Source organism: Salvelinus sp. IW2-2015, linkage group LG26 (assembly GCF_002910315.2).
Source record: "Salvelinus sp. IW2-2015 linkage group LG26, ASM291031v2, whole genome shotgun sequence".
Lineage (NCBI taxonomy): Eukaryota > Metazoa > Chordata > Actinopteri > Salmoniformes > Salmonidae > Salvelinus > Salvelinus sp. IW2-2015.
In genome coordinates, this window is record NC_036866.1 from 21,376,406 (window position 1) to 21,390,451 (window position 14,046).

Genomic DNA, 14,046 nt, shown 5'->3' on the forward strand with positions numbered 1-14,046 from the left:
GCGGGCGGTGCAGTTGCCGTACCAGGCGCTGATACAGCCCGACAAGATGCTCTCGATTGTGCATCTGTAAAGGTTTGTGAGGATTTTAGATGCTAAGCCAAATTTCTTCAGCCTCCTGAAGATCAGCTCCTTTGTTTTGTCGATATTGAGTGAGAGGTTATTTTCCTGGCACCACACTCCCAGGGCCCTCACCTCCATGTAGGCTGTCTCGTCATTGTTGGTAATCGGGCCTACTACTGTTGTGTTGTCTGAAAACTTGATGATTGCGTTTAAGGTGTGCTTGGCCATGCAGTCATGGGTGAACAGGGAGTATAGGAGGGGGCTGAGCATGCACCCTTGAGGGGCCCGTGTTGAGGATCAGCGAAGTGGAGGTGTTGTTTCTTACCTTCACCACCTGGGGGCGGCCCATCAAATTCCAGGACCCAGTTGACAGGGCGGGGTTAAGACCCAGGGCCTCAAGCTTAATGATGAGCTTGGAGGGTACTATGGTGTTGAATGCTGAGCTATAATCAATGAACAGCATTCTTACATAGGTATTCCTCTTGTACAAATGGGATAGGGCAGAGTGCAGTGCGATGGCGATTGCATTATCTGTGGATCTATTGGGGCAGTAAGCAAATTGAAGTAGGTCTAGGGTGTCAGGTGATATGATCCATAACTAGCCTCTCAAAGCACTTCATGATGACAGAAGTGAGTGCTACGAGGCGATWGTAATTTAGTTCAGTTACCTTTGCTTTCCTGGGTACAGGAACAATGGTGGACATCTTGAAGCAAGTGGGGATAGCAGACTGGAATAGGGAGAGATTGAATATGTCCGTAAACACTCCAGCCAGCTGATCTGCGCATGCTCTGAGGATGCGGCTAGGGATGCCATCTGGGCCGGCAGCCTAGCGAAGCTTGATTGCTTGGATGGAATAACTAAACTGTTTGTATTCGGCCATATTCCCAGTCGCCTTGCCACGGTTAAATGCGGTGGTTCACGGTTTCACTTTTACACGAATGCTGCCATCAATCCACGGATTCTGGTTAGGATAGATTTTAATAGTCACAGTGGGTACAACATCTCCTATACACTTTCTGATCAACTCAGTCACTGTATTCGTGTATTCGTGTATGTTATTCTAAGAGGCTACCCGGAACATATCCCAGTCCGCGTAATCAAAACAATCTTGAAGCACGGATTCCGATTGGTCAGACCAGTGTTGAATAGTCCTTAGCACAGGTACTTCCTGTTTGAGTTTCTGCCTATAGGAAGGGTGGAGCAAAATGGAGTCGTGATCAGATTTGCCTAAGGGAGGGCGGGGGAGGGCCTTTTAGGCATTTCGAAAAGCAGTGGTCTAATGTTGTTTTCTCAGAGCGAGTGCTACAGTCAATGTGTTGGTAGAACCTCGAATTGTCTTTGTTAAATCCCGAGCTACATTAAATGTGAAGTTCTTTGAGGGCCATCGTGGTATCAGCTTGAGGGGGAATATACACGTGTCATGACGTTGCCTGCGTGGGTATAGCAAACCCCATCCCCCTCTCCCTGCCTCCCCCTTTGCTCCTTCAACCCATGCTGTGATCACAGAGAGACATTGTAAATTCCTGAGGATCTCCTCATGGCTAAACAGTATTAAGAGAGAGAGTAAACTTTCAGGACAAAGGAATTCTCTTCCACCTCACAGAACTTGAGGTACGAACAGATTTCATGTTCCGGAAAAAGTATTAAAGGCCGGTGGGGAGTCCAGCTATTAACATGTCCATTGGTCACCATGTGAGAAACTCACGTGAGACTGTGGGCCCACATTACCATACCGCTTTTAATATAATAACCTCAGATATGAAGTTTACATCTGTGTGTTGTATAAAATGAATGAGTGAGTATGATACTGTTTGTATAATTGTGAATATGATGTTGAACTGTTTAATGAAGGAAATACAACTCCCGGTTGTATTTGAACTAAATCCAAGGACCGCCCCTGAGCCAGTTCGGTCAGAGACCATGGGACCACCCCTCTCTGCTATCTGAATAAAAGCCAACTTTAAGAAATTACCAACCCAGACCATGTTTCTCTCAATCACGAGAGGACAAAGGTTTGAGAACAGACTGCTGAATCTTTTAACCATCCCACGTGGTTAAAACTCTTATACGAATCATAACAAGTCTTTGATATTGACTTCTAGTCTGCAGCTAGGAATTCGGTATCATTGAACGCGAAGAAAGACAACCGCCGAAACAATCATTCTTTAACGAATGTCCCTCTGAACAATCCACAACCAAAACGACTTCTCTCCAACGACCAAGGACACACACACTGGACGTAACTATATATATATGATTGCAATTGTTCCCGAATGAGTGAGCGTCATGTGTAAGGATTAGCATGTCAATTGTTATAGTTATGGACTCTGTAGTGAATTCTTAGTCGAACGCAACTTTCCTTTGTCTAACAGCCGCCATGCCGGTTTAGCCCACAGGGCATATTCCTTCCACCATTTCATGTAACTATTTTAAGTTTGTTTGTTTATGCATTTCTGTGAATTATTAGTTAGTTAATAATAAATGATTTAAGACAATTGATGTATGGATGACTCATAGTGAAGACTGGGTTCGTGCAGATCAGCGATTTACGACGTTTGGAATGAGACTGACGTAAGGTAGAGTAAATACAAATTGAATTAGAAGACCATTGATCAGATAGGAAAATATCTGAAAGGTTATATTGGGAAATAATAACCTTGTAATCTAAATAACTTTCCCTGGTGCCCTCGAATTCATAGTTAATTAATTTCGTTATTACTCAAGTGATGGCGTAATCCCTAATTATAGGAATCTATGATAAAAACTAGTAAGTCTTCAATTTAACGATAGCAAAGACACGACACACGGCTGTAACTATAACTGAAGAGAATTCTCTTGGGAGATGATACGGTTGGCATTTGGTTGTGAGGAATTCTAGGTCAGGTGTTGTTACAATTACACCATGAGTTGTTAATCATGAAACATACACCCCCGCCTTTCTTCTTCCCGGAGAGTTCTTTATTCCTTTCTGCGCGATATACTGAGAACCCAGCTGGCTTTACAGACAGAGACAGTATATCCCGAGAGAGCCATGTTCCCGTGAAACAGAGTATGTTACAATCCCTGATGTCTCTCCGGAAGGTGATTCTCGCCCTGACCTCGTCTACTTTATTATCCAGAGACTGAACATTAGCGAGTAATATACTCGGAAGCGGTGGTTGGTGTGCGCGCCTCCTGAGTCGGACTAGAAGTCAACTCCGAATACCTCTTCTCCGCCGGCGGTGTTTTGGATCAGCCTCTGGAATCAGTTCAATTGCACTGGGGGTACGATCAAAGGATCCAATTCGGGAAAGTCGTATTCCCGGTCGTAATGCTGGTGAGTTACCACCACTCTGATATCCAAAAGTTATTTCCGGCTGTATGTAATAACACAACAAATTTTCTTGGCTAATAATGTAAGAAATTACACACACAAAAACAAAATACTGCAAAGTTGCTTAGGAGCTAGAAACAGAGCTGCCCTATCTGTCGGCGCCATCTTGGATTTAGGCGAGAAAGAAGGGTGTTTTTTTTGCTGGCTATCTAACAAATCAGGAGAGGTAGCTTTTGGTTGCAATGTTGTGTAACAGTCATATAGATCTAAGTACTTGGTTKCAAAATGTGTTGTTAGAGCAAAACACAAGCCTACTCAAACATTATAGGCTACATGGCTATTAAAATGTGCTCCATTTTGTTGCTTAAAGGYAAAAAATTATGTCTGTTTATAGAGCAAACCGTTTAGGTTTACTCTTCCATGTTTTTACTGGTTAGGCTATGTTTTTTTTGACACCGCTGATGGACTCTCTTTCCAAGGCTTCCAGTCCAGAGTCAAAAGATCGCCCTCATGGTCAAGTCAGTGGTTACCAGAAAAATGTACAGCAGAACTACCCACGATAGACAAAAAAACATGCCAAAGGAAACTAATAAAAAATGAAATGAAATGATATAAATAAATATGCCAGTGTTAGCAAACACTGCATCACAGCTTCACACAGAGAGACTGGGGGGAAACCACAATCTGGTGATGTCACACAATCGAGTGATGTCACACAATCCGGTGAGGTCACACAATCCGGTTATGTCACCTCCGACTGAACATGCATGATTGGTTCTTCAGAAGACAAAAAACCCTCTCTCTGGGCAAACATTACAATCAGCTTAAAGGAATCACAGGGCATGGTTAAACAGTCAGCCATGTGTCCTATGGGCTCTATAATTACCCAATAGCACATAAGACCTTGGCATGAAATAGAAAACCTGCAGAAAGCACATACAGGCTAAATCACACAAAGAAGCAAGTACAAAGGCCAATCACTTACAATATGTGTCTATGGTACACTAATCTCATTCCTATACCACCACTTCATAAAACACACTGATGAATTACATACAACACCCGTTCTGCCAGTCACATTCTGTTAAAGGTCCCCAAAGCACACACATCCCTGGGTCGCTCCTCTTTTCAGTTCGCTGCAGCTATCAACTGGAACGAACTGCAACAAACACTCAAACTGGACAATTTTATCTCAATCTCTTCATTCAAAGACTCAATCATAGACACTCTTACTGACAGTTGTGGCTGCTTTGTGTGATYTATTGTTGTCTCTACCTTCTTGACCTTTGTGCTGTGCCCAATAATGTTTGTACCATGTTTTGTTGCTACCATGTTGTTATGTTATGTCGCTACCATGCTGTGTTGTCATGTGTTGCTGCCTTGTTATGTTGTCTTAGGTCTCTCTTTATGTGTTATCTCTCTTGTTGTGATGTGTGTTTTGTCCTATATTTATATTGTATTATTTTCATCCCAGGCCCCTGTCCCCGCAGGAGGCCTTTTGGTAGGCCGTCAATGTAAATAAGAATTTGTTTTTAAATGACTTGCCTAGTTAAATAAAAATTAAATAAGACAATCGAGTAGCCTAGGCTACCTGCTCTTTTATTAATCAGGTAAGCTGATGCCGTTTTCTAAAAACAAAATGGCCAATGATGAGCAGAGGACGTAAGCTCATCATCAATAGAAACAACATAGTAGACTAAAGATGGCCCTACTTTAATCAAAAATTGATAACTAGCTTAAAATGTATGCCTTTCTTGTTTTTGTCCATTGACAGAGATAAAACTGAAAACAGAATTCTTACACAATGTAGGCTACATACAACTCTTTCATAGGCCAGATCCTGAGATATAGCCTCTCACACGTTTCCAGCTCCACCATGTATTCAACAGAACATAGGCCTTGGCCTAACCATGGCCAAAAAGGAAACTGGCACACTGGTCAAAATAGCATCAAAATCACCAGGGTAAAGAAAAGTAACAGAAACTGACAACTCAGCAGAGGAAAAAAACAAAACATAAAATGCCTATCCAATATTGAAAAGTACTTCACAAAACACAGTGGCTTCTGGGGGAAGGGCAATTCCACGGTGACAGAATTACGCTTGGACTTTTTACTTAACAATGTATGCCAAACAAACATGTAGTTCAATAACCAAAATACATTTTTTGTTTTCCTCAAGGTGTCATGTCATAGCTGACACCCCATTCTTTCTGCAGACATCTTTATAATCGTAATTCGGAGCCTATATTTACATTTTTTGAAAATGTGGTCTCATAAAAAAAACTGAGGGAGATTTCCCCGTAATTCTGTTACGAAACTTTGCATCTGCACAGTTCTTCCAATAAATGTGTTTTTTGTGACATGTTCTGTGTAAATGGTAGTCCTTAGGCATAGAATTCGATGGTTTGTTKAACTTCAAAATCAAATGGTGAAGTGAATTTACATCCGGTAACGAAATTACGGAAATGGAATTACAACATACGTCCCGGAGCAGTACTATACAGAAATGCATTATTATAGATATGAATATCATTATCTTCATAGTGATGTATCCTGAATAGGTACACAAAAGGTATAAATATGCAATATCCTTTTTTCACATATGTGCGTATTATTCTACACACTGGTTATTATGTCATGAGCTTGCCCCCAAACAAGAACAAATCTGGTTAGTCCGGACCAMACCAAATCTGAAACATATCATAGATGACTATTTTTCACAAGTTTGGACATCACAGTAGAGCACAGTACAGTAGATATAGTATGTACAGTATAATAAAGTAAATTATACTGTACTCTAGTGTGCTCTACTATACTGAACTCTACTTTTCATTACTTAACTGTACTGTTCAATTGTACTGTCCAAATTTGTGGGGAAAAAACAATTCACCCAAAGCTAAATATAAGTGTTGATATTAATTAGCAGGGGTCTTTACTGTAGAAGTATTGTGTTTGGATTTTAAGACTGTTTCTGGTAGATGTTGTCTAAGACCCCTTTTCCATCTGTTAGACCACAAATCAAAGCCTTTGCTTATTCCTAATTTTTAGGATGGAAAATTATAAAAACAAATATATATARATATACATACATAAACTTATTTTACAACAACTCCACAAATTTCTTGTTAACAAACTATAGTTTTGGCAAGTCGGTTACGACATCTACTTTGTGCATGACACAAGTAATTTTTACAACAATTGTTTACAGACAGATTATTTCACTTAGAGTGGGTGAGAAGTTTACATACGCTAACTTGACTGTGCCTTTAAACAGCTTGGAAAATTCCAGAAAATGATGTCATGGCTTTAGGGGGACCTTGCGTGCGCTGCAGGATTTTAATCCATGACGGCGTAGTGTGTTACTAATGGTTTTCTTTGAGACTGTGGTCCCAGCTCTCTTCAGGTCATTGACCAGYTCCTGCCGTGTAGTTCTGGGCTGATCCCTCACCTTCCTCATGATCATTGATGCCCCACAAGGTGAGATCTTGTATGGAGCCCCAGACCGAGGGTGACTGACCGTCATCTTGAACTTCTTCCATTTCCTAATAATTGCGCCAACAGTTGTTGCCTTCTCACCAAGCTACTTGCCTATTGTCCTGTAGCCCATCCCAGCCTTGTGCAGGTCTACAATTTTATCCCTGATGTCCTTACACAGCTCTCTGGTCTTGGCCATTGTGGAGAGGCTGGAGTCTGTTTGAGTGTGTGGACAGGTGTCTTTTATACAGGTAACAAGGTCAAACAGGTGCAGTTAATACAGGTAATGAGTGGAGAACAGGAGGGCTTCTTAAAGAAAAACTAACAGGTCTGTGAGAGCCGGAATTCTTACTGGTTGGTAGGTGATCAAATACTTATGTCATGCAATAAAATGCAAATGAATTACTTAAAAATCATACAATGTGATTTTCTGGATTTTTGTTTTATATTCCGTCTCTCACAGTTGAAGTGTACATATGATAAAAATTACAAACCTCTACATGCTTTGTAAGTAGGAAAACCTGCAAAATCGGCAGTGTATCAAATACTTGTTCTCTCCACTGTATATACACACACACACACACCTTAATCTCTCAAAAATATAAGGAAAAAATTATTTGACAGGCTCCAACTTCACATTGGCGCTCATGGGTCCTTTTAGATATGCGGGAGTAACAAGCCTTTAACTTTAGATGCCTTGAGAAACAACATAATTTCCCCACATCTGACTGTACTGTAGTCCCACAATCCCTTTACACGACCACCCATGTAAAAAAGCCTAAATAACAAAACACACAGCTTTTTTGAGCCACTATCAACTAATGAGATTATACCAGTCACGAATTATCATGAAATCCTTATTACCTTCAAGACCAGACAAAAACAGACCAAAGCAGTGTACCTAGGCCTAAATCCAGCACCCCCACCACAGCCACCTAATGCGTGTCCAATCGCTTTAAGAGAATTGCACAAGTAGGCTACTCTTTCTGTAGATTCAAGAGGTAGGCCTATGTTAATACCGGGGCCTTACACTGACCTTACAATTGTCTCTCAATGAGGTGTGAWTTTGTTTCCTTTATATTCAAATGTAAAATAGGGGGTGCTTATATTTGTTCTGTTTTACTGCATGTACAAGTCGGTAACCTGTATGAGTGAGAGGTGTGAAATGGAAATGCTAATTCTTTGCATATCCCAACATCCCCCGGAGACATCCTCGGAGAGTGGGGTCATGGCCAAGGATCAGCCATTATTGACGACAACCCTGGAGCAATTAGGGTTAAGTGCCTTGCTCAAGGGCAGATCGACAGAGTTTTGCCCTTGTCGGCTCAGGGATTCAAACTAGCAACCTTTCAGTTACTGGCCCAACGTGCTAACGGCTAGGCTAACTGCCGGTGTTAAAACAGAGACTGCGGACCTATAATAACTCAATCTGATGATTCATAGCACTGTTGTGGGATTAGATTTGACAGTTGACTAAACATGTAGAATGATGTTAGACACTTTCTATGATTACACAACAAGCATTATCCCAGCTAACAATTCTAGGGAGAGAGAACGTTTTTGTAATGTTAACCGTAATGTTTGAGTGTACAGTTTTCTGAGGATTGGGAGAATATTCCATCAACGTCGRAAACATACAATGGACATAGTTGCCATGTTCTTAGAATATATACAATATTAATGTTCTAGACACATTTCATGGGAACGTTGCAAGAACATTTCTGTGCATCAGTTGTCAGTACTTTGCCTGATGGTCCCAAAGAAACGTTCTCCCTCCCAAAAACATTGTTCATCATTACACATCACACCTTGTTACTGTTGCCATGCCCATTAAGGCCCTGATTGGTGAACCCCTGATCTATTCACAGCTCCTTTTGTCTGTTGACAAGGTCAGGGATACTCTCACACACAGCGCTTTTAACATAGTGTTTTCAACATACATGATTACATTATGCATGTTCATTTACACAGCAATAATAATTGAACATGTCTACAACTGACATTTGAACTCAACCTCTTGGTTCATGGAATTCAGATGTTCCTGTTATGCCACCATGTCAGTGTCAGTTAATTTGACCAGTCTCTCATCACTGATTTGATTTACTTATTTCTACAATTTCATGGCTTTCTGTATAGTTGTCTAATGTTGGTGGGGCATGTTAACCTGCTTTTAATGATACTCCTGAATCACTATAAATCAATAAAAGTTTTTCTTGAGTGTACTTTTAACAGAGCTGAGATTTACATTAAAGTGCATTAACTATATTGCTTACACCTATCAAGTCATTTCAGATCGACACAAGTGCCTAGGGAGGAGGGTTTAGGGTTTCTTCTGGACAAGGCTTAACTATACTTGCCCAATAAATACATGACCTAGAGATATCCGTTATTGGGACAGTGGTTAGGATGTTCGTCATTAGTGCTGGTGGCCTGGGTTCGAGACTTGCTCGGCTAGTCACCTTGATTTATTTGTGCCTCTGCGTTAGTGTTATAAAAGACAATATGTTCAGCATTGTATGCATTGATCAGACATTTATTGGATATTTTACAATCGACCATTATTGCCGAAATACTGATCAACATGAACACTCATTATAAATAAAGGTGAGAAATAAATGGTGAGATATCATTTGACATAAAAAAAAAGAGGAATTGAGCCATAAGCCTAATATAGGCACCTACAGTCTGCAGGACATTGATATGTAAAATTCGTAACACTACACTCCCATCCTAAAGCTTGAAAAAAAAACAATACAAAGTAACAAAATGTGATATTATTTCACGTAAAAGTGAATTACTTAGGCTTTAAGAAATACAACCAACTACAGAGATTGATGGGGGAGGGGAGCGGGAACCATGTATCCCGCTTCAATCAAGCAGGCTTCAGTCACCCCCAAGATTGAAGCTGGAGACAAATCCAGCTATGGCCACCTCCTTGTCAGGCCTTTCACACGGGGCAGACAGGGGTCCCGGGATGGACAGCTTACACAGCTTCCCCACATACGGCGCTGGATCATGGGTGACCTCGTTGAAGAGGAGATCCAGGAGCCTGTCTACGTAGCCTGTAATGTTTTTGAAAAGGGAAATGTTTAATTTCCTTTTATTTACGGTTCTGAGTTGATGCTATCAATTCATTGATGTAGTGTTCTACTCATTCTAGTTTTTGAAGTACTCAATTTGAAATATGCAATATTTGGTTATGAACTGTTTTGTGAAACTTTTCAATGTTTGTATTTGGAATTTTTGTGTGCCTGAAATGCTCAATTGATGTAGATTGAAATGAATAACTATGACTTACAGTATGTTGGGTCTGTCTTCACAGCATATCCCCCCTTCTTTGCTGATTTTGTATCACAGCATTCCTGCTGTGGTGGTTGCCTGGGAAGCTGTGCAGACAGAGTAAAATGTCTATCCTTCCAGCTTGATGATAGTGGAAAGACAAAAGGAGATGGAAAGTTAAATAATCCCCCCCCAAAAAAATCATGATTAGCTCCAATGACACAAGCTACATCAACTGTAAGACAATAACCCACACAACGGAATGGTAAAATATGATTTTCAGGAGTAAATTACAAATAATATATACACCACAACTCCTTTTGTGAACAACATTCCCTCGTGCCAGCTGTGTGCTGGCAGTTTTCTGCATTAATGTAGGGGGCATGGAGATGGAAGAACAAAAACCATATAGTGATTATCAGGTGTTACAGAAAATATATTGTTCACAAGTCAAAGAAGACACAGTTGCATTATCTAACGCTAGCCCCGCGATCCCCCAAAATGTTGGCTACCGTGTGAGACTTATTAAACTCTGATACTTACATTATGGTCAGCGCTTGCAAGATCCACTGTCAATGATGGTACAGCATCCGTCTTCAGGATTAGCATCCTGGGAAGACCCATCGAATGTTCTCCTCAATTGATAAAGCAACTTTACTCGAAATGTGCACTGCACACACATGACCGTAATTTTCAGTGCAGCCTGTCCACCCGAAATGAAAAGGTAAATTTTACACTATGGCATCCAGTCACAACAAACACAGTGTGCTTTTGCCGGCATGATGTAAGTAGCTTGCTAGCTAACAGTCACACTACAGATTAAAGGTGACCAGAATCTTTGGTAGTATGTTCTGCTTGAGCTAGTTTACAGTTTTGTAAAAAAAAAAGTTAAAGTAATGCGTAGGCGCACATGTGATGAAGGTTTTAAGGCGATACATATTTAAAATGACAAGACACTACCATTGGTGTATAACATTTCTGGCTTTATGTGACGTTGGTAGAAGCCCGATGAAAATCCTTGGTAATGCCTGCCTCCTGAATTCAAGTATTTGACATGGGGGGAGGGGACCAGTAACTTTATGATCAAACTTTATTAATGTACCAGCTACAGTAATTTGTAATACTTGGGCCACCCTACTTTGAACTGGTTTAATCCAAATATCAATTTTAATGAAAACCCTGATTACCACTATTCGGGACCTTTAATATTTTATGTTCTGAGAACATGGCGCCACGTTCCGTGCATGTTTGGGAGTTGATGGAATATGCTCCTAACCCACAGAACTGGACACATGAATGTTCTTGCAACGTTCCCATGAAACGTGTATAGAACATTAATGTACTGAGTTCTGAGAACATGGTAACCACGTTCTGTGAAAATTATATTTCACATTAAGGGAATGGTCTCTTGGAAACATTCCTTGTTAGCTGGGAGTAGCATGACGACGTCTAGCTTGATGGATAGCTGTCAAGTCCTACTTTTGATTTTGTGCAGAATACTTAAATAACTATCTGACCCAATTGTATGTGTTACATCCCTCCCTTAGGCTATGGTCTGCATCCCAACAAGTTGTTTATGGTCAAATATGTCAAACTACCCGCATAAATACCATCTGATCTATGTGCAGATATTTTACGCACAACAAATGCGTCAAGGCCTCCTCCCTTGCAGCAAAGTGTAGCTGTTGGCTGAGTTTGAAATGGCAGACGCTGTTGTTGTTCTTTTGTGCATAAAGGACTCAATGGAATCCTTATAGCGTAATGGTCACCAACTGGTTCCAGAATGAATAATGATTCAGAATTATATTCCAACAGAACGTTTCCATGAACTAGCAAGCCAACAAAATGCAATATTTCCCTGTTCTGGACTGTCTGGTGCTCATTTGATCACAAAATACAAGCAAATTGTTAACGACTAGTCGTGGGTTATGGCAACTGTGTGAAGGAGAATTGTTTTTATATTAGCTAACGCCAGGGTTAAGTATTAGCTAGCCAGTACATTTACATTGCTAGCTAGCTACTTATTTATAACGTTACAACTAACTAGCTAATGTTTGCAAGCTAATATTTAGCTACTGTATAGGGCCAACAACGATGGCGTGCAATTAGCATTATCTTGCATAACGTTAGTTAGCTAGCTGTCATTAGCTAGTTAGCGAGCTAACATTAGCTCGCTTACTAGCCAAGTTTGCTAGCGAGCTAACTGTGCGTCGCTTGTTATGACTTACAGTACATTGTGGTATTGCTAGCTAGGTAAACATTTCGATTATCGTGATCAAATAGAGGTAACCAAGTTATGGTAAAGCAAAAATAAAACTAACGTTAAACAAAGAGACCGTGGAGTTGAACGTTAGTGAAATAAATGGATATGCTTCAATACTGTTATGGTTAGCGAGTTCACTGACAACCATTTGGGCATTCCGCTCTCCTCTGAAACAAAGCAAAGAGAGGTAGAGGCAGCTCAAACTAGATCGGGGAGATTGCATACAGACTCGACGCAAACCCTCCGGAGTGTCTTACGTAAATGACACACATCTAGGTACGAAATGTTATATTAGTTGTCACATCTGTATACCTTTGTAATGTACCCGCAGATTGTTCTGCGAGAGTCCGATGTAGCTGTATTTATCCTTGGGGCTCCAAGATCGGGGTAAGGAGGTCTCTTCCTCATTCACGGCCGGGTAGAGCCGCTTCAATCGCTCATTTAGCTCGTGCTCTTGGTAATTAAAAGCAGGATCCCCCAACAGCATGCTCCCCGCTCCAAGCTCTGCCATTTTCGGCTAGAGATGTTTTATTTTTGCTTGTTTTCTACTCTACTATATCAATCCGCTGACACAGGGAGAGAGAAACACTGAGATAGACAGAGATGATAGCAATGGTGTGATATCCACGGATAACCAAAGCTCTCTACAGTAGCACTGACAGTGGAGTGTGGGTACTGTAGTTGAATACAGGACTACCCACTAGCAAGATTTTCAGAATCGACTACAGAACCCCCGCTCTCCCCTCTTTGGTCTATTTTTTCCGCTTGAGTCCGTGAAAAGGAAGCTAGGAAATGTAGTTTGAGTGGTTGTATGCGGTCAAGATATGTTGAGCTCCCCAGTCTTATCATAGCAGATAATGAGGCATTTTTTTTCATTGAAATTCCTCATTAATATTTACATACTGGCATACATTCAGTACGTTTTTGTGTCTCTAATGGGTCTTAAACCTTATAATCCAGATTTTTAAACGCAATGTTTGTGGATAATGTTTGCCAGTCTGTCAGACAGCTGCATTATTTAAATTCGAAATCATTGAGATGATTCTGAAACTGGCAGTGGTGGAAAAGTACCCAATTGTCATACTTGAGTAAAAGTAAAGATACGTTCATAGAAAATGACTCAAGTAAATTGAAAGTCACTCAATAAAATAATACATGAGTAAAAGTCTAAACATATTTGGTTTAAAATATACTTCAATTTCCTAATATTAAGCAAACCAGACGGCACCATTCATTTTTTATTTATGATAACTAAGGCCACACTCTAACACTCACGTGTGTTTAGTGAGTCCGCCAGATCAGAAACAGTAGGGATGACCAGGGATGTTCTCTTGATTATTGTGTGAATTGGACCATTTACTGTCCTGCTATGCATTCAAAAATGTAGCAATTACTTTTGAGTGTCAGTGAAAATGTATTGAGTAAAAAGTACATTATTTTGTAATGTAGTGAAGTAAAAGTTGTACAAAATATAAATAGTAAAGTAAACTACACACTTGAGTAAAAGTAAAGATACCTAAGTCATTTTCTAGGAAGGTAAAAGTTACCCAGTAAAATAATACTTATAAATTAGTATAACTTATTTCAAATTCCTTTATTAAGCAAAACAGACGGCACCATTTTCTATTTTGTTTTAAAGGCAGGGACACTCCAACA

The 14,046-nt window shown here is 40.3% G+C and overlaps 1 protein-coding gene across 1 annotated transcript in view; it reads right to left on the minus strand.

The window, feature by feature from the left end:
* LOC111952351 (ran-binding protein 10) overlaps positions 1–13,086 on the minus strand; it is a 31,901-nt gene extending 18,815 nt beyond the window's left edge. The window contains 1 exon segment of the mRNA XM_070435194.1: positions 12,703–13,086. Within this exon segment, the coding sequence (XP_070291295.1) occupies positions 12,703–12,901 (199 nt within the window). The 5' untranslated portion in view covers positions 12,902–13,086.
* Positions 13,087–14,046: the final 960 nt, after the last annotated feature.